The 18,445-nt window shown below is 40.6% G+C and overlaps 1 protein-coding gene across 2 annotated transcripts in view; it reads right to left on the reverse strand.

The window, feature by feature from the left end:
• Nucleotides 1-216: 216 nt before the first annotated feature.
• The window catches only part of POU6F2 (POU class 6 homeobox 2), a 305,380-nt gene continuing 287,151 nt past the window's right edge, over nt 217-18,445 (reverse strand). For both annotated transcript variants that reach the window (XM_081931098.1, XM_081931099.1), the window contains exons 7-10: nt 12,795-13,001; nt 10,266-10,434; nt 6,923-7,091; nt 217-2,363 (exon numbers count right to left, since the gene is read on the reverse strand). In XM_081931098.1, coding sequence (XP_081787224.1) covers nt 1,859-2,363; nt 6,923-7,091; nt 10,266-10,434; nt 12,795-13,001 — 1,050 coding nt within the window. In that variant the 3' untranslated portion in view covers nt 217-1,858. The remainder of the gene's footprint in view (nt 2,364-6,922; nt 7,092-10,265; nt 10,435-12,794; nt 13,002-18,445) is intronic.

Here is an 18,445-nt window from a genome sequence, read left to right on the forward strand (position 1 = left end):
AAGCCCATTGAAACAGATGTTGCATCCCATCTGCTTTAGACCAGCCATTTAACCATCTCCTCTTACTTTCCAGTGAGAGAGGGAAGAACCTGTAAGGGAGGTGGGACCTTTAAGGCTACAGATTCTGTGGATGATTTGACTCTCAGCCACACATGATGAGTTGTGTTGAAAAAGATGAGTAACTTCAGATTTACACCATGGTGAGGTCGAGAAATGACAGATTCTAATGCATTTTGCAAAGCCTGGAGCAGGATGTAACACCGATTTCTATCTAGGACCCTGAATCCAAATATTATGGGGATGTTGGGATAAAGATAAGAACTTTGTTGCTCTGGCTTTATGTACCCTTTTGACTGAATGGCCATGAAGTTTTGGATGACAGCCAAGATAAGTGCCAGTGATTTCTGCTTCCGGGTCCCAGTTAAAAAATTAGGTAACAAGTCATATTAAGTAATCCAGTCAAATCTGGCATTCACATAATCCCTTCTGTGTCTGTGCACAGTTCTGAAAGTAGCACTTGCCAGAGGGGGGGAGAACAGAATAACAGAATAATAGAATTGTAGAGTTGGAAGAGACTTTGAGGGTCATCTGGTCCAATCCCCTGCAATGCAGGAATAAACAAACAAACAAACAAACAAACAAACAGTGAAAGTGGAAACAGTAAAACGAAAGTTAGAGATGCAGCAGTTTGAGGGGGAAAATCCTTGTTATGTTCTTACATTTGCCATCAGCTTGCTTTTCAATAGAATCCCAAGAAAGTTCTTTGGCTATCAGACTTTGGAGAGAAATTGCTTCATATAGATAGAACCATAAACAATGATGCAGTATATTGGACCACGTGTGCATTTTATATTTATATTACAAAAGTAGCTTTGGTAACCTCTCCTAGTTCGTGGCCAAAGGACAGCGTAAGTGGCAAGTTGTATACTGTAAGCGAAAGTTCAAGTTGCTCAATATGTCCTTATAATGTCATCATCACACTGCATAATTTAAAAAGTCCACGTCTTCACACAAGAAATTTAAATGGTGTTGGGATGGAGAAGGCAGCCGAAACAAAGTGTCAACCAAATTTGAATCAAAACTGCAAATAAATAAGATCTTCGGTTAAAAAAATAAAGTAAGCAAACCCCACCGTTTAGAGAAACAGTCATTTTGGCACACAAACATTTGGAGATCACAAAACTGTGTATGCCAAACAAGAGGGTTGAGAATCGTAGCTCAAACCAAGTGTAGCATACTCATGTGCTGAACATGTGAGAGAGGATGCAGGGGGAAAAGAGAGTCCTGTGTTATTATTATTTTCCTCTTTTTGCAAAGTACAAATGTAAAAATTCATAACACAATGTAGCGCTCATAAAAGAGTAGACTAACAATCTAGTTTTCAATGCCATGTTTCTGACTTTGGTTAATAGTTTTCATAGTGAAGAAGCACTTGATACCTGAAAGGCTACAATCACTCCTCCAGGTGGCAGGCTTGTACTCTCTCTCCTTTAAAAACAGTTAAAGGTTTGCTGTTGTAGTTGGGTTCTTTTTCCATAAAACATGTTCACATTTTCATAATATACAGGAAAAAGTAAGCAGTTATTTGGTTTACTTTAAAGTCCATTTAAAAAAAACACTGGCTTATTTTGGAACTAGTTCTACCACATACACACACACTAAGTGCTGTGTAATTTTTTTTGTATTTTTTTCTGTTTGTTTTTATCTAGGAAAACCCACAGACATTTATAAATTGTTCTGTCCATCTTGTAGTTTTCTGAGTCTTTTACTTACAAGGATGGTGAAAGAGCATCTTTACAGAGTTCAAATGTTTAAAGTTTTGTTTGTTCGTGTGTGTTCTTCCTTTAAATCTATCAGTTTAAGAGTTTTCTTCCAGAGAGTCTGTTAAGGGCTCCATTGGGGCTGCCGTCGCAGGCTCGTGCTGTTTTAGGCGTTTAATTGTGTTCTTCAGTGCTTGCCTCTTGTTGCAGAACCAGACTCTAACTACTTCCCGATCATAGTTCAGTTTCTCTGCAATTTCCGTCATTTCCTGCCCAGAGGGATGCGTGTTCTTCTCAAAATGGGCATTCAAGATCTCAAGAGCCTGCGGCGTGAATGAGGTCCGCCTCTTGCGCTTTTTGGATGGTTCACTTCCAATAAATTCAGTGAGATTCTGCATGCCTGCCCGATGGCGGGCCTCAGCCTCAGCCATCCATCGTTCAAGAACCGGCTTTATCTTCTGGGCACTTTTAGGGGTGATGTCCAGCTTTTCAAACCTGGCAGGATACAAAAGGCCAGGGTTCAGTTTGGCTGTCAGACTGCTAGCTATAGTGTTCTCTTGGGCTTCCTGTGGTAGGAAAAAGTGGCTTCTCAGGATGGTGTGTCTGAGGGGAAAATTGAGAAAGAAGAGTCTTACACTGATGCTCTGCCAGCTGGGACTTCCTGCCTACCTGCCTAATCGACTGGCAGAGGATATTTACAATGGATTATGAAAACTATCAGTTCTACAAATATATAGATATCTATTTAAACAAACAAAAACAATCACAGTGACAAACTGCTGTCAGAATGCTACTTCATATACCCAGTTGCTGTGTTCCAGAGATCCATGTACATTCAGTGGCTCACGTGGATCTGTGGTACACATTGGAAGATACATGCATTAAGCCTTAATGGTTAAAGAAGGTGTATACAGATCAAGCGCCTTCATTTAAGTGGATAGAACTCTGTGCATGCTCTGAGTTCTCACTTCTGTTACTACTGTCGAAGGCACATATTTCAGATTTCAAAGCTTGCTCCCCCCCTTCAAAATCCTATATACAATATTCAAGCTTAACACAAAAGCTAAAAAACAGGAAATGACATCAGTGGCATTTTGTTTCATTTTTACTTCTACTGGGATCTTGTTCCCTTCCTGTAGCATATTGCTCAAATGCTGCTGTTTTAATTTCACAAAGTGCCTGTTAGCCTCTGAATTTCAGGTTTCCTTTTCCTTTTCATTTTTAAGCAATTTTCACTGTATGCAAGTTAACACCGTGTCCCTTCTCTGGGTAGGAAAAGAATTCCCAAAGCTGTTGCTGTCTTCAGTTCAAACAGCTGGACACATTGTAATTACCTTCAATGCCTCCACAAGTAGCTGCACTAAAAGAAACTCATGCCTTCCAGATGAAACCCAGCATAATAGTGGACTAATATACTGTGGTCTCAAGCTGGGTTTATTGTGGGATGTCTGCACACTGTGCCGAATGATATCATTTCCTGTAAATGAGGTCCTCTATGTATCATTTTGCCATCAAAAGTCCTTTGCTAGACCAGATTTTACAAATCTTCCACGCCATCAAGAAAAAGAAAACTATACCGAGGACTTTAGTCTTTGTAAAGCATGTCCTGCTCAAGTCCGGCATCACCGGTTGACTTAACAAATGACTCTTTTTGTAGTTTTATAAATTACATTCATTCATTTTGCAGTGTCCAATTAATATTCCCAATATAGGTCTCAGAATGTAATACTTTTGCAGAAGTGCCATTGCCCTTGAAAGAATGTGCTCCATTTATAATAGACTTGGTGCGGTTGACTTCTGGCCCTCCAAATACTGCTGGACTACAAGTCCCATCACCCCTGACTATTGGCCATTCTGGCTGGGGCTGCTGGGAGTTGGAACCCTTTAACATCTGGAGGAGACCAGGGCCGTAGCTAGAGGGTGGTGAGGTGGGTCCCTGCCAGGGGCGCAGATGATTAGAGGGCGCAAAATTGGCTATAAATATGTCCATAAATATGAATATTGATTATTGCCTCATGAGAAATGGTTTTAAATAGAGGGTGAATTGAATGGGTGGAGGTGGGGGGAGGTTGGAGGAGAGGCGGAGGGAAGAGCTCATTTGTCCGTGGCTAGGGGGCCCAAACTAGACAGTTCTGCCAGGGGCACGGCTCTGGAGGAGACACAGGTTCCCCATCCCCGATGTACATGCTTGCGACGGGCATATACATGTTCATGTTGAACAGTACATAAAAACCATTTCCCTTAAATGTTAATTACAAGAGCTGGATGAACAAGCCCTTTGAAATCCCATTGCAGTCAAAGGGATCGTAACGCATTTTTTTTAAAAAATTTTTTTACTAAAGGAAGTGGTTCCTGGATTGGCTAACATGTTGGGTTTGACTAGATTGAAATTATTGCAGTCAGCAGGCTAGCATTGGGTGAGGAGCCACCACCTCCTAAACCAAACTTAAAAGGCTGCTGCTAAGACAAAATGAGATGACTCTATGTACGCACCCTGAGGTCCTGGGAGCAACTGTGGGGTAACTAAATTGTGAATCACAGCTCAAGACCCAAGGAACTCTGGGTTTGTTTGAGAAACTTATGTCTACAGATTTCTCTCCCATTTTCTTGAGGTAGGTCTGAGAACTGTCCTGCCTATTCAGCTATTTAGCACTGTCACATTAGAATTTAATAGAAAACTCTAGTGATTCGCATTGTCCCCCTGTATACATAGCAAATTTGAACTTGGACAAAGTTGAGTAATTCATCAGCCATTGTTGATGGGAAAAAGTTTCTGGATAACGTTGTGTTCAGTACAAAAGGAGTGGAATATATAATATATATCAGTTAAACTGAATCGCAATGCCAAAGCCACCAGTGGCCTTAAATATTTCAGCTACCTGGACAAATTATTGGAATAACGTTCCCATTTCCCAGTTAGATTACGATGCTCACAAGACTGAGAATTCCATCATCATCCATCCTACATAGGCCATGAATTGATGATCTTCTACCTCCATGTTCACCAAGATTGTAAAACACTTGCTCTCTGCCATGCTCCCATGCTCATAATATCTATCTGTGCCTAACCCCTGACCTGAGGCCTACTGGACTCTTTGCACAACCCATCATAATACTGTCCTTTGCTTGACCCATTTTCCATCAAGTTTGTCATCTTTCTTCCTGTTACCTAAGTGGCGGCGTCTCGTGTACTGTAGGTGGCAGTGGGGAGAAGAATTCTCTATCTGTTCCTTCTGTAAAATTGCTGGCCCCTGTGAAGGGCTGGCCTGGACAGCTGTTGGTGATTGCTTAATTATGGGATCGATCCTGGCATAATTTTGTCCATTTACCTTTTTTTGCATATATAGTGCAAAATTTATCAGGCAGTAGCTACCATGTTACTAAGCTGTTGCCAATTTTGTGGCATGGTAAAGCACTGCAATGTTTTATTTAGTCATGTAAGCTATCTGTAGGTTAAAAAAAAGATACATTTTGGTCATTTCCTCTACATATCTGCAACAATATGTGACTGCAGGTCTCTTAAACATGGAATTAAATCCATTAATTAAACATGGAATTAAATCCAGTCATATTTTTTGTTCAAGGAATTTCATATATTATAATTCCAAGCATTCAGATCTGTGTTGAAATCCAGCATCATTGAAATCTTCCAAGGGATTTGCCATGGACTTCAAAGGGATATGCGAAGCATCCCATGTAGTTAGCAGCTGTGCATTAGACAAAACAAAAAACTGGGATGATTAAACCAAGCACATGCAAATCCAGCTGGGTGGATTTATAGTACCATGTCACAGTGCAATGCAAAAATATAAAATAGCAGTTGTCTTAAAAGCAACAACAACCCTCTTTTTGTTTAGGTTTCTTCTACCAATTGACCACTGAGATGAAATAAAGTTAAAGTTAAATAACAGGGAGTGGGGAGGAAAGCCATTTTCATAACAATTGTGTGCCTTGTTCGTGTTGGTGCTTCAGTATGTGATGTTTGGAATAACGATATACAAGTCTTGAAACAAATTTCCCAGCAGTGGTATCCTTGTATAGACTGAATAAAGGTTATTTTCTACAGGGAGGTATCTTATAAGAAAAAACAGTAGGGGACACCATAGAAGTGAGAGGATCCTATGGAGCTTTTTGTATTTAACAACAATCAATGGGTTTTATGGAAAATCATTGAGCAAAATGTGAGCTGCAAGCTCACTACCCCATACTGATGTTATTTATAACCTTAGTCTTAAACTGCAGGAAAAGTACATTTCCGTTCTATGGGGAATACATTAAAAGTATAAAGAGCAGATAAAAAGACAGAGCATTTCATGGATCACCAAGAACAAAATCCACTTAAATGAGCTTAGAGTTGGTTTCTTGGCTTTCACTGATGGAGGAGGACTATGAGGCATTGCCCAAGAGAAAAAAGCTGTTACCTAAGTGTGTTTGTTACCTCATGCATAAACATGGGATTAGTGTAACACACACACACATGAAGACATAGGGACTTTGCTCTGAAGACCTTTAACTCTGTCAAGACTGCTTTTGGTTTCATTATTTTGTCACTCTCCGGGCATTATTCTTTCCCCGACTTGAATCCATGCTTTTTTGAAACACTGGAGAGTGATATATGATTAATCCCAGAAAGTCTGAAAAAAGCCATTAGGGCTTTATATAGATTCCCTGCACTCTCCTCTGTATCATTCGGGAAAATCATCATTAACATCTTAGATGTGAAGTGCGAGCTATGGTACTACAGGCTTAAACCTGGCAGGGAAGCATCCATGAAATATTTGTTCAGTAACCCCATCTGTAGAAAATGGCACAGCATGAAGAGGGTCAGCTGGTGCTTATGCAGTAGCGGCAGCAGCAGCAGCAGCAGCAGGGTCTCCCGTTCCACTACTGAATTATGTCTCAAGGCCAGGAACATATTTATTGTTTCCTACTTGTTACAAAAGTAAAGGGTGGGAGGAAGGAGATGAAAGTTATTTTAAGGACGTGTGCTGAAATATATCTACTCCATCACAAGAGCATCCACTCCTCTCTCTACGTCTTCCGTACAAAGGAGCTCTTTTCCACGGACATGTGATTAAAGCAATAAAGGCGGCAGAAGAAGCAATAATAAGCCGTGAGAGAGGGGCCTGGAGAAAATGAGCATTTGCTGTGTATCTTGTTACCTGCAGATGGCAGACTGGCTGTAGGCTGGACCTTCTGTGGCACTTAGAGCTTGACCAACTTGCGTCTGGGTGAGACCAAGTGACAGGCGTCGGATTTTAAAAGCTTTGGCAAATTCTCGGATTTCCTCAAGGTTTACCCCATCCACCTCGCTGGAGGCTGTCTGGGGATCTGTTGGAATACAAGAAAAGGGTTTGAATTCTTCATTGCATATAAAATGGAATGAGCGTAACCTCCGTTATTGGCATGGCTTTGGGAAGCAAACAAAAAGATAGAGCAAAGGCACTGGATGCCTTCCTGTTGCCAACTTAGGGTGAAAGGAGTTGTGGTGGAAAGCATTAAAAACAATGCCTGCTGACCAGATATTTCATAGTGCTTGTATGGGAGACAGTTGGGGGCCTTGCCCAGTCAGGCCCTGAATCATTCTCAAAGAGTTCATCCAGTAAAACTAGTTCCTAGTAGGTTTGGGGAATAACTAAAGAGAGAACCGATTTTGGGAAATGTGTTAACTTAGTAAAAAGGCAATGGATATTTTGTTCTATTTTGTCTTTAAAATCTGCATCACAAAAACTATCTTCAAGGTGTTTGGGTCATTTAACTAGACAGTGTTTGTACACTGGACCCTTTGCAAGATTTTTGTTCTGCATCACCCCAAACAGTGGCCCGTTAGGGTGATGCAAGCACAACCTTAAAATAGTAACACTGACACCTGCTTTATTTTTTCATTGGACCCTCAGAAGATAATGCTCATAATGCTGCGAGAATAAATTGGTCTTCTGCCTCCGTCGCAATGTACTGACACAGCTTTTGTCCCTGAAAGGGCACATAATAAAAGCTATCTAGCAGAGGAAGGCTCCTTTGGTGCTGGAAATGCGGTCAATTTAGGACTTATCAAGGGAAATGACACAACAGTTGGAGGTGGTACCCTCCCAACCCCCCCTCCTCAGCAACTGATCCCTTGCTAAATGAAAGCATTCCCGAAGCCGGTGGAGACAGCATGGGACTGGGATAGTGGAATATTTCAAAGCGCTGTTCACTCCTGCATATAGTGAAGCCATTCCCATGGCACAATGTCTCTATCATTTATCACCTCATTCCTGACATGTTCCAATGTGAAATATTTTTGCCACAAGAATCAATTCATTTCTCTAAATGCAAGTCATCAGTGGTCCAGACTTGGCTACAATTCAGTGTGCAGACCAACGTCTTGTGCTCACAACTATTCTCAGACTTATTGCAGAACTGCTGCAGGAAAATTGCTATTTATCAGGCTGATGTTCAAAATTCTACTGACTAGAATTCCTTACAAATTCTCCTAACCCATCACAGAGTTTTTGTATCAAATTCTTAGTCTAGATTGACTAGGATGGAGTGAACATTCTGAAAACAGGCAGAGAGGGAACTGAGGCTGCCCAGCTTAATGCTGTATTGTTTTTAATTAATGCTGTATTGTTTTTAACACTCGATTGGAAGCTGCCCAGAGTGGCTGGGGAAACTCAGCCAGATGGGCGGGGTAGAAATAATAATAATAATAATAATAATATATTATTATTATTATTATTATTATTATTATTATTATTATTATTATTATTATGGCATCTGGTTAAATTGTATTTCAAGTATCATCTATTTGCATTGCTAATTGTTATGTGATGAGGTGCCAGAGTTTTGTGGGTGCAAGGAACCCATGATTCCTGGGTTTAGCAAAAGTTGGAATTAATCAAGGTTTGATTAAACTGTGCCAAATGCTGTTGGATGCGGCTTATGCTAATGAGCCAGACCAGCCTGTCGGGGGCTAGCTGAGTGTAAGGCATTAAGAAACAGAGACCTGTGAAGGCTCATCAAGGAAACCATCAAGAGAGAGCAAGGACTGCCAGGCAAGGAAGACAGGGGACCCTCCTCCAGCTGTGTGTTGGTGGGCAGAGACCAAAGGGGTTTAGGAGCTCAGGAAGGATCAACAGGGAAAAAAGTGGCCAGTTTTGCAAGTGATTTGGGAAGCAGAAGAAGGGGCAGAGCACCGTGTGGGTTGGCTAGGACAAGCTGTGAATGCAGTGCTGTGCTTAGGGAGGAGACCAGAGCCTCTTGGGGTATGGATGCTCTAAACTCTCTCCATCTAGGTTCAAGTGTGTGTGTGTGTGCATATGCAAAATTAAAGAAACAAACAGTCAGCAGAGAGACAAGAATTGATATATATATATAAGCAAATATATATATATATATATATATATATATATATATATATATATATATGCAAATAAAACCATATATCATAAAGGCACCATAGCTTTCACTGTGTCTTATTTCCAAAACGAAACACAGGCCCTGGGTAGGCACCTGGATCCCCTGAAATCTTGCAGATTGGGGTGGCATGTATAATAAACTCTACAGAACATAGATGAGGGCTTTTTTCATGGTGACCCTGGGGTTTTTGTGCTTTCCCTATAGATCTCCCGTTTACAGGCCAGGCCTGATTTAGCTACAGCAGCAGAACTGCATCTGCGTCTCAATTGTGTGCAGACCAACTAATTAAAACTCAGAAGTGGGGTACAGGACATGTTATAGTAAGCCTGCCACAGAGAATGGCCTCCCTGTGCAGCTGATTCCTACCCTGGCCACCACGTTGTGAGGTTTTGTTCCCTTTCCATCTGCTAGCAGGAATATGGGTAAAAGCACAAAGACTCACAAGTGTCACATGATAACTGTTTCTAACTGTTACAGGCAGGGATGAGTTTCTACAGGGAGACCATTTTTGCTTATTTCCTCGCAATTACGACACAAGCTCTCTTTCCCCATACATCTGCCTTGGCCTCCTTTCTCTGCATGGTTTTCTGCTACGCTGTTTACTGTGCCACAAACTTTTTAATTGTCTAGTTCACATATGGACAAATTCTTAGCTACTGTGCCAAATGGCGCACACCACGCCACGGTTTGTGCCCCTGGATTATCTAGATCTACTTTAATCTGAATTCAGACCTGTTTTCAGAACTGAATCGGTCTTAGTCACCCAGAAAGATTATCATCAGGGAGAAATAGGAGTACCATCCTGTTACTTCTGCTCAATCTCTCAGCAGCTTTTGATATCATTGATCATGGCATCCTCCTGGACTGACTCAGTGGGACTGGGCATCGGAGTCAGTCTGTGGGGCCACATTCAGAACTAATGCACATTGCATACAAAAATTCTAACTTAGGCCTAAAACTCTTATTACCGGCTTTTGCACCATTCAGCAGTCAATGACTTGCTTATTTTTCCAGTTGGCCGTACTTACAGGTACTTCACAAAAGCAAGGAAGAAAAGTTGGGATGGAGAAAGTGAAATAAGGATAACAAGAAGGCTATACTTACTGCTGACTAACTGGCCAACACTCAAAGCTGAAGATGAGGAGGAGGAAGAAGAGGAAGAGGAAGCCTGCCGCACGGGGCTCTGAGACATAGATGCTTGACTGTGAGCTAAATGTAGGAGATTGGACTGGGATGCCGCTTGCCCCACCTGCGTCTGGGCTGGCTGGTGGAGCTAAATGCAAAATTAAAGAAACAAACAGTCAGCAGAGAGACAAGAATTGATAAGGTGCTGTCATTGTACTACGTTCTCTGTCTGGCACAATGCTCTTAAAATTAAAGATTCTTTATTCATTTATATCCCACCCCTTCGACTCTTGTGCCAGTAGTTGGATATTGTGGTGGGCTAGAGGAGGACTAATAAGAAACAGGCCATGTCATATATCCAATCTGCAACCAAACTCCCTATCTGTCCTAGTGCAGTCACTGCTGGAAGTGAACCTGTTTGTAGCAGACACGCTGGGGTCTGAATTTTAAGAACTAGATCCCTACTTAAGATTCTTTTTTTAAAAATATATAAATAATTTTTATTAATTTTCCACCAAGTTAAGATTCTTAACTTTGAATACAACATTTTAAAATTAACTTTGAAATCTGCATAAACTGTAATGCAAGATTCATTTATTTATTTATTTAGTTTATTATCTCAGAATAGTCTTCTTGATGTATATGTGACTGTACAGTCTTGACCTCTTCTAGAGAGTAAGGCCATGATCAGCCAAAGTTAAATCCTTCTAGGTGAGCTCTGTTGATCTGAATGGGAGAATTAAGCATTGTACTTAAATATCTCCTACTGCGTCAAAAGAGCTACTTAAAAGTGGATAACTGCAAATGAATTGTGTCCTAAATAGCGCATGTACGCAGAAGAAGAAATTTGTGCAAACTGTTAGCCTTTCTAATATCAATGGAACAATAAATGAATTCAGACACGAGCTTCCTTCTTGCATTCCCTCCTCTCCCGGAAATATGACTGTATTACAAATAAAGGGTGATGGATTATAACATGAGATAGAACATAAAATGCACAGGCAATCTAATATGTGTTTTATTAATTTAATATAATCCAAAGTGGCTAACTGGTTGCTGTTGAAAAAATAACAACTTGAAAATGTATTTTTGAACTATTCAGATATATATCCATTCAAGCAGGGCAAATCAGATTACTTGGTGGGTGTTTTTAAATAATAAATGTAATTTGGCTGTGTAAATTACTCTGCAAGCTTTTTACTATGATGATGTCTTTGTGGGTCAAAAAGCAAAATCATTTTAGCATTTCAAGATTCATGTAACTGAGTGTCCTCTAAAAAATGGTTATGTTTATGGATATTTCATTTGCTCTGTATGCTTCAGACACAGAACTGTGTTAACTAGTGAAACGGGGATGCTGTAGTGTGTCAGTTTGAGGGGGTGAGTGTGCTTATGTGAAGAGAATTTGTAGCTCTAGCTGTGTTTTCCAAACTCAATTGAAACCCTTCACAACTTAGATCAAGGTAGCTGCTTCATTATCACACTCCGCGGTGAATCAGCATCCTCAGAGGTGGAGAAAAAGCCTTTCAGGAATGAGGAACCATTTGACTACACTGCCATTTCCCCAATAGCATGTTGATTTCAGGTTAGGAAGGAATGGGAGAAGAGCAGGAAAACTTCAAAATAAATAAGAACAAACATATGGGATGCGGTTCTGTTAGCTGAGAGTGGGTGGATGATAAAGTAATCTTGTATGATGCCTAATGGCACACACCAAGGCAGGCATCAGGGATTGCACCTCTGGGCTGGCACTACCCAAATGAGAGTATAATCTGAACCATGAAGATTTTCAAGCTGTTTTGCACCTGAATACCCAAGTGCTGGTCACAAACACTGGGTAGAACTTTGCTCAATCCAGCAAAACCTTATGCTTTAGAGCAGAGCTTTCCAAACTGTGTGTCGCGACACATTAGTGTGTTGGCTGCAGTGTGTAGGTGTGTCGTGCAAACGCTGGAAAGGGGTTAGTTTAACCTCCAGTTTGCTAGTAAAGCTGAATTAGTTTGTTGTGAAATGGTGCATGTCCAAGAAGTGTGTCACCAGCATGAAAAGTTTGGAAAGCTCTGCTTTAGAGTGTGCCTGTTCACGCAAACAGATTGGATGGGATACAGCTAATCAGGGCCACAGATACCTGAAACAAAAAGGAAAAAAGAGGGAATGCATATTCCTCCTTAGAATTTCCTTGCTGGTTGAGTGGTTGAAGGCTTGATTTCTGAAGCCCTGAACCTCTTTCTTAAGATAGAGAATATACCATAACAACTGCCTGAACATTGCAAAAATGCATCTGATTATATATGGAATATAAAGTCCGTTGCATAAGACAACAAACTGGCAGTTGTGGAGTTAACGGAGGGCTTGGACACCATTTTGGGCTGAAACTGAAGGCCGCCTTTATTTGCCCCTCCTCCTTGCCCAACACCCATACCCAAAGAGTGAAAGTGGGGAGGAAAATGCAAATCAATATCTTTTAACTATTTCTCGGTTAATTTAAATGCTACATTCATCACTTACCTGTTGGCCTGGTTTGAGTGGCGAAAGTGTGATTCCCTGGGTGTTGATCACTGGCAATATCTGGTTCCCAATGACTGTGGCAATGATTTGCCCCTGGGCATTGGTCAGTAACTGTGGCGTAATTGGCTGCACTTGAAGGCCCTGAGCTCCTCCGGCTGACTGGTTAGATGAGACTGGATTAGGCATCAGTGGGATTGTTCCAATGATCTACAAGAAAGAAAACGTGAAATTCTATAGGTTACAAACATTTAATAGTAAAGGTTTACAATCATAGTTTTCCCAGTAGTGATGTATGGAAGTGAGAGCTGGACCATCAAGAAGGCTGATCGCCGAAGAATTGATGCTTTTGAATTATGGTGCTGGAGGAGACTCTTGAGAGTCCCATGGACTGCAAGAAGATCAAACGTATCCATTCTTAAGGAAATCAGCCCTGAGTGCTCACTGGAAGGACAGATCCTGAAGCTGAGGCTCCAATACTTTGGCAACCTCATGAGAAGAGAAGACTCCCTGGAAAAGACCCTGATGTTGGGAAAGATGGAGGGCACAAGAAGAAGGGGACAACAGAGGACGAGATGGTTGGACGGTGTTCTCGAAGCAACAAACATGAGTCTGACCAAACTGCGGGAGGCAGTGGAAGACAGGAGTGCCTGACGTGCTCTGGTCCATGGGGTCACGAAGAGTCGGACACAACTAAACGACTAAACAACAACACAATCATAGTATGTATATGAGCAATGAACTCTGGCCCAAAATACACACATTCTGACTGGTTTAGAAACTGGATGGTGTACAATCAGTATTTGAAGTTGTGGCCATGTTTGCCAAATGGTATCAGATAGAAATCTTCAGCGAATTTCAAGCTGGGTTCTGTGGAGTCTTGGGCTACATATACAAGTTTTCCCACCATTACTGATATTCCCCTGCACTGCTGAATTGCAAGTCAATTTAGGACTTATCAAGGGATAAGTGCTGGATGTGTTTTAAGCAAACAATTAGAACATTTTTGGCAGTGGTTCCAGTGAATAAAGATAAAATGTAAAGGACCCCTGGATGGTTAAGTCCAGTCAAAGGCAACTATGCCCTGATAAAAAAATTGAAAAACTATGGGGGAATCTTTGGCCACTTTTAAGCAAGTGGACTGTAAGATGATTTGGTTAAAGTCCTTGTTGTGAAGGGCAGCATGCTAATATGTGACCTACTCTATACTCGTATCAAATTATATTGATATTTGTAATATATAGGATTTTTAAGATTAGACAATTATAAGAAGCCATTTAGGTCACCACCTGAGTAAATTCAAGCCAAATCGTACTTAAGCACACAAAATTGCTCCCAAACCTACTTTTAATATTATCCATGGCAGTTAGTCCACAAGGTAAGCATCTGGCAAAATTTATGGCTCCGACATGAACCATGTCATGCCAAAATACTTTTCTGGAAGCTCTTGCGCAACAACATTTTTTAAAAAAATATGTTATGAGTGAGCGGCAAGTAGTAATCCAACATGATGACATATTCTTGTCTAGCATATGATGAGCTTTATCCGGAGGTTGTGGGTGGGAACGGGGTCTTGGTAAGAAATAAACAAGACCTCAGGGATGTTTTGTACGCTCTGCCTTTAAACAGCTCTGTTGATGCAGAGTTCAAATTATCAATTGTCTATAACAAGGAAAGATTGTGGTCAGCCTAGTGTGGGGATTCTATCTTTACTTCAACAAATGTTACCAAATGAAAAGAATTATCTTTCTTTTTAACGCTGTCAGCAGAAGCCTTGTGAAATAAATAAATAAATAAAAACATTTGATTCACATGTCGCAAAGGACATGGCCTTGAAGTGTCACTTCTGGGCCTGTAACTTCAGCCAGCAAGGCTCCAGTCCCCCCACAAGGCAAAAAATTGCTGTGCTAGTTTTATCAGTAATAGAAATGTTTGCATCCACGTTTAAAATGCATTTCTGGGATTGCAGTCAGGCATTTTGAGAATGACATTGCTGAAGTGAACAGTTTGTAAGGTCAGAAGCAGGAGGGCGGCCTGTTTGTGGTTTTGCAATGAATGAATTATGCTATTTGAACGTGTGCAGGGACACTGGAAGGTTGTACCCCCCAAACATACATGCAGTGGGAATATTTTAGAAATGACAGACTCTTACAATTTTCTTTCCTTCCTCGAAATGCCCCATCAAATAAATGGAATACAGTGGTACCCCTGGATGCGAACGGGATCCGTTCTGGAGCCCTGTTCGCATCCTGAAGCAAGCGCAACCCGTGTCTGCACATCTGCAGGCCGCGATTCGCCGCTTCTGCGCATGCAAATGACGTCATTTTGAGCGTCTGTGCATGAGCGAGCGGTGAAACCTGGAAGTAATGCATTCCATTACTTCCGGGTCGCTATGGAGCATAACCTGAAAACGCTCAACCTGAAGCATATTTAACCCGAGGTATAACTGTAGATGCTAATGCTTCATTTACAGTATGTAGCACTCTAAGGGGCTAGTCACACATTCAAGCATGTACGGAAGTTCCCCAGCAATCCTATACAGCAGGCATAGGCAAACTCGGCCTTCCAGATGTTTTGAGACTACAGTTCCCATCATCCCTGACCACTGGTCCTGTTAGCTAGGGATGATGGGAGTTGTAGTCCCAAAACATCTGGAGGGTCGAGTTTGCCTATGCCTACTATACAGATTAAAATAAACCAGGGAGCTCAGCCTAGAGCAGCTTTGTCCCTGACTTGCTAGCTTTGTGGGTAGAGGAAGTTTGTCTTTGCCCACCTGGTTCATGAAGTTGCGCACTATAGGTAAGATGCACAAGTGGGCATCTGGGTCACTCAGTGGGGCTTCTCTTTCCTCTCAGCCCCACAAATCAACTCCTGAAGGTTAGGACACTCTCTGGAGCAGATTTGGGGTGGGGCATGAGGAGGAAGAAAAGAAACTGAAATTCTTGTTTCATAAGAAACATATGATGTGCAAGTATGCAGTTCAGCTTTAAACCTTGTACCCGAGTAGCAGCATGATTACAATCCTTCTAATGGACAGCGCAGAAATGAAACTCCTGCAGAGGTAAAAAATTTACAGATTGTTCCCTATTGAAGGAGAATTACATGAAGATGATGTACAGATGGTATACAACACCAGTGCAGTTAGGGCAAATGTACAAAACTAGTTCAAATATATGTTGGAAGTGTAAGGAAAAGGAGGGAACATTTTATCATATGTGGTGGGATTGTAAGGTAATTTTAAAAATTTGGGAAATGATATACAGTGAATTGAAGAAAATGTTCCATTTAACATTTGTTAAAAAACCCGAGGCATTTTTGTTGGGGATTGTAGGGAAAGACCTGCCAAAAAAGTTGAACAACATCTCCATGTATGTGACAACGGCCGCGAGAGTTCTGGTAGCACAAGGATGGAAGACTGAAGAAACCCCAACTAAAGAATCATGGCAAGAAAAATTGATGGACTATGCAGAACTGGCAAAATTGACATATAAGCTACGGGACAAGGATAACTGTGACTTTAAGGATAAATGGGAACCTTTCACAAAGTATCTGAAGACGCAACAAAGCGAATTGAACTCCTTGGCAGGTTTTGAATAAACATTCACAATTTTTTTACTGATAATAATCAGCTAAACAGTTTGAGGATCCATACAACTTTGTAACATGCAGAAAATAGCAATATTAGAGAAACCAAAGACTGGAACTGAGGAAACTCGGGGGTGAGTTTTGGGTGGGAGGGGGAGGGTGGAAAAATTGGGGGGGGGGAAATAAGGATATGTTTTTGGATAATATGTCTTGTTATAACTTTGAATATTTTTTTTTTTAAAAAAAGGAAACTCCTGCATAGGTATGGCTTTCGTCTTTCAAATCTCTGGAAGGACCTGTGCTATGCTTACATCCCATGATTTTCATGGAGGAGTTTCCTCCACTGATATGAATGGGGAGCAATGGTCTTGCATTCAGACCCCAACATCTACAGGGAGATTGCTGAATCATGCTTTCTGTCTTCATAATTTCATTAACTTCTGCTAGTTTGCCTGAAAGTTTTGGATGTATAAAGGAATGAAATGTTTTATTAATAGTAAAGTTGCCTTTGGGCTCTTATTTGTTCTTTCAATTATTCAGGCATAGCTCAGAGTAGAGGCTCAATTTTATATCTTGTTATTCCCTAAACTCATTTCGTCATGAATTCTTGAGTCTAGGTCCTTACCTTTACGCTTAAGTTATTCAAAAAACACAATATGGAAGTGTAAAGATGTGAAACATGAAGGCAATATGGGAATAAGACAAAGAGAACTAAAAAGCATCACAAAGAGGAGATGACACAAAGGCTGCATAACCAACAAGAACCTTAAAATCAAGAGGCTTATTGCTTAACGCTGACTTGGGCACTTCCTGGTATGGCAAGCCAAGAGATTCACTACAATGGTGGCTGCCAACCTTTTTGGGTCTGGGGGCACATGTGGAATTTTGAGAAGGTGTCAAGAGCACCAGTCACAAAATGGCTGCTACCAGGAGCACAGGCTAACACAAAATGGCTTCTGCCTCCAAAGGAGTTTTTTAAAAAAAGAATCTAGGAATAATTTTGAATAATACAGCCAGCATAGTTACAAATAAAAAGACAACATGAGTGACAAGATGCTGTGGCTACTATTTTATGGAATAGAAAAGAAATACATAAAAATAGAAAAAAACATTTTAAAAAGCCTCACCAGAGTAGTAGTTGAGAAATACAGAAGGCAGAAAAGTGCACTAAGTAGGGTTGCCATATTTTGAAGAGCAAAAAAGAAGACACATTTGCCAACTTCTACTTTTAACTATAGATTGCTAGGACGACTCCACTCATGAAAAAGAGGACATGTCCTGGAAAAAGAGGACATATGGCAACCCTTTTTAGGACTATGTGTAAAGCAGCTCACTGTGTTTCCCCGTATGTGCAGACCTAATAGTAACTCTATATAATGTGTTGTTATCAAAGTTTGATTGAACCTAGCTTATCTCCTTGTGATAGAAAAAGTGATATAAATTGTTCAGTATATACTCTGATTTTGTGAATGCATGTAGTCACTTAGATCAATGTTAGCTAAGTGGTGTTAAAGACCATACTGGAAAAAAGGACATAAATAGATATCCATGTTTTTACTGAGAGACTTCAACCAACTTCAGACTCCTTAAAGTTTGCTAGTCTAAGATCCTCAAATCAGCAACAAAAGTTTAAAGAACTGAAAGTAGCAAAGAGCCATGCCTGCGTGGGTACAGATAGTTTTTTTTAAAAAAAGTGTTATCAAATATGCATTTGTTTATCACAGTCAAGTATTATGATTAAAAGCTGATTCATATATATTTTATGAAGATATTGTCTATTGTGATGGCAAAATTAAATGCATTTTGAAACTTGTAGGTGACATTTATCTGTCTGGTCTATCAGAAAAAGTTGTCATATTCCATCTAACATATATTACTTTTCCAATTTCCTGCCAGTAATGTTTCTTTAATGTTCTTTAGGGCGAGACTACAGGATTTCTCATCTCTCACAACAAAGACCATAACTCATTACAATGATGCTAATGAGCTTTGGCAATGAAAAACTGTATCACCCTTTTCATAGGTGAACAATCTTTTATCCGTGACCATCATGGCATTTTCTTATATAT

The sequence above is a fragment of the Podarcis melisellensis genome, assembly GCF_964234715.1.
Source record: "Podarcis melisellensis genome assembly, chromosome: 12".
In the NCBI taxonomy this organism is placed as follows: domain Eukaryota; kingdom Metazoa; phylum Chordata; class Lepidosauria; order Squamata; family Lacertidae; genus Podarcis; species Podarcis melisellensis.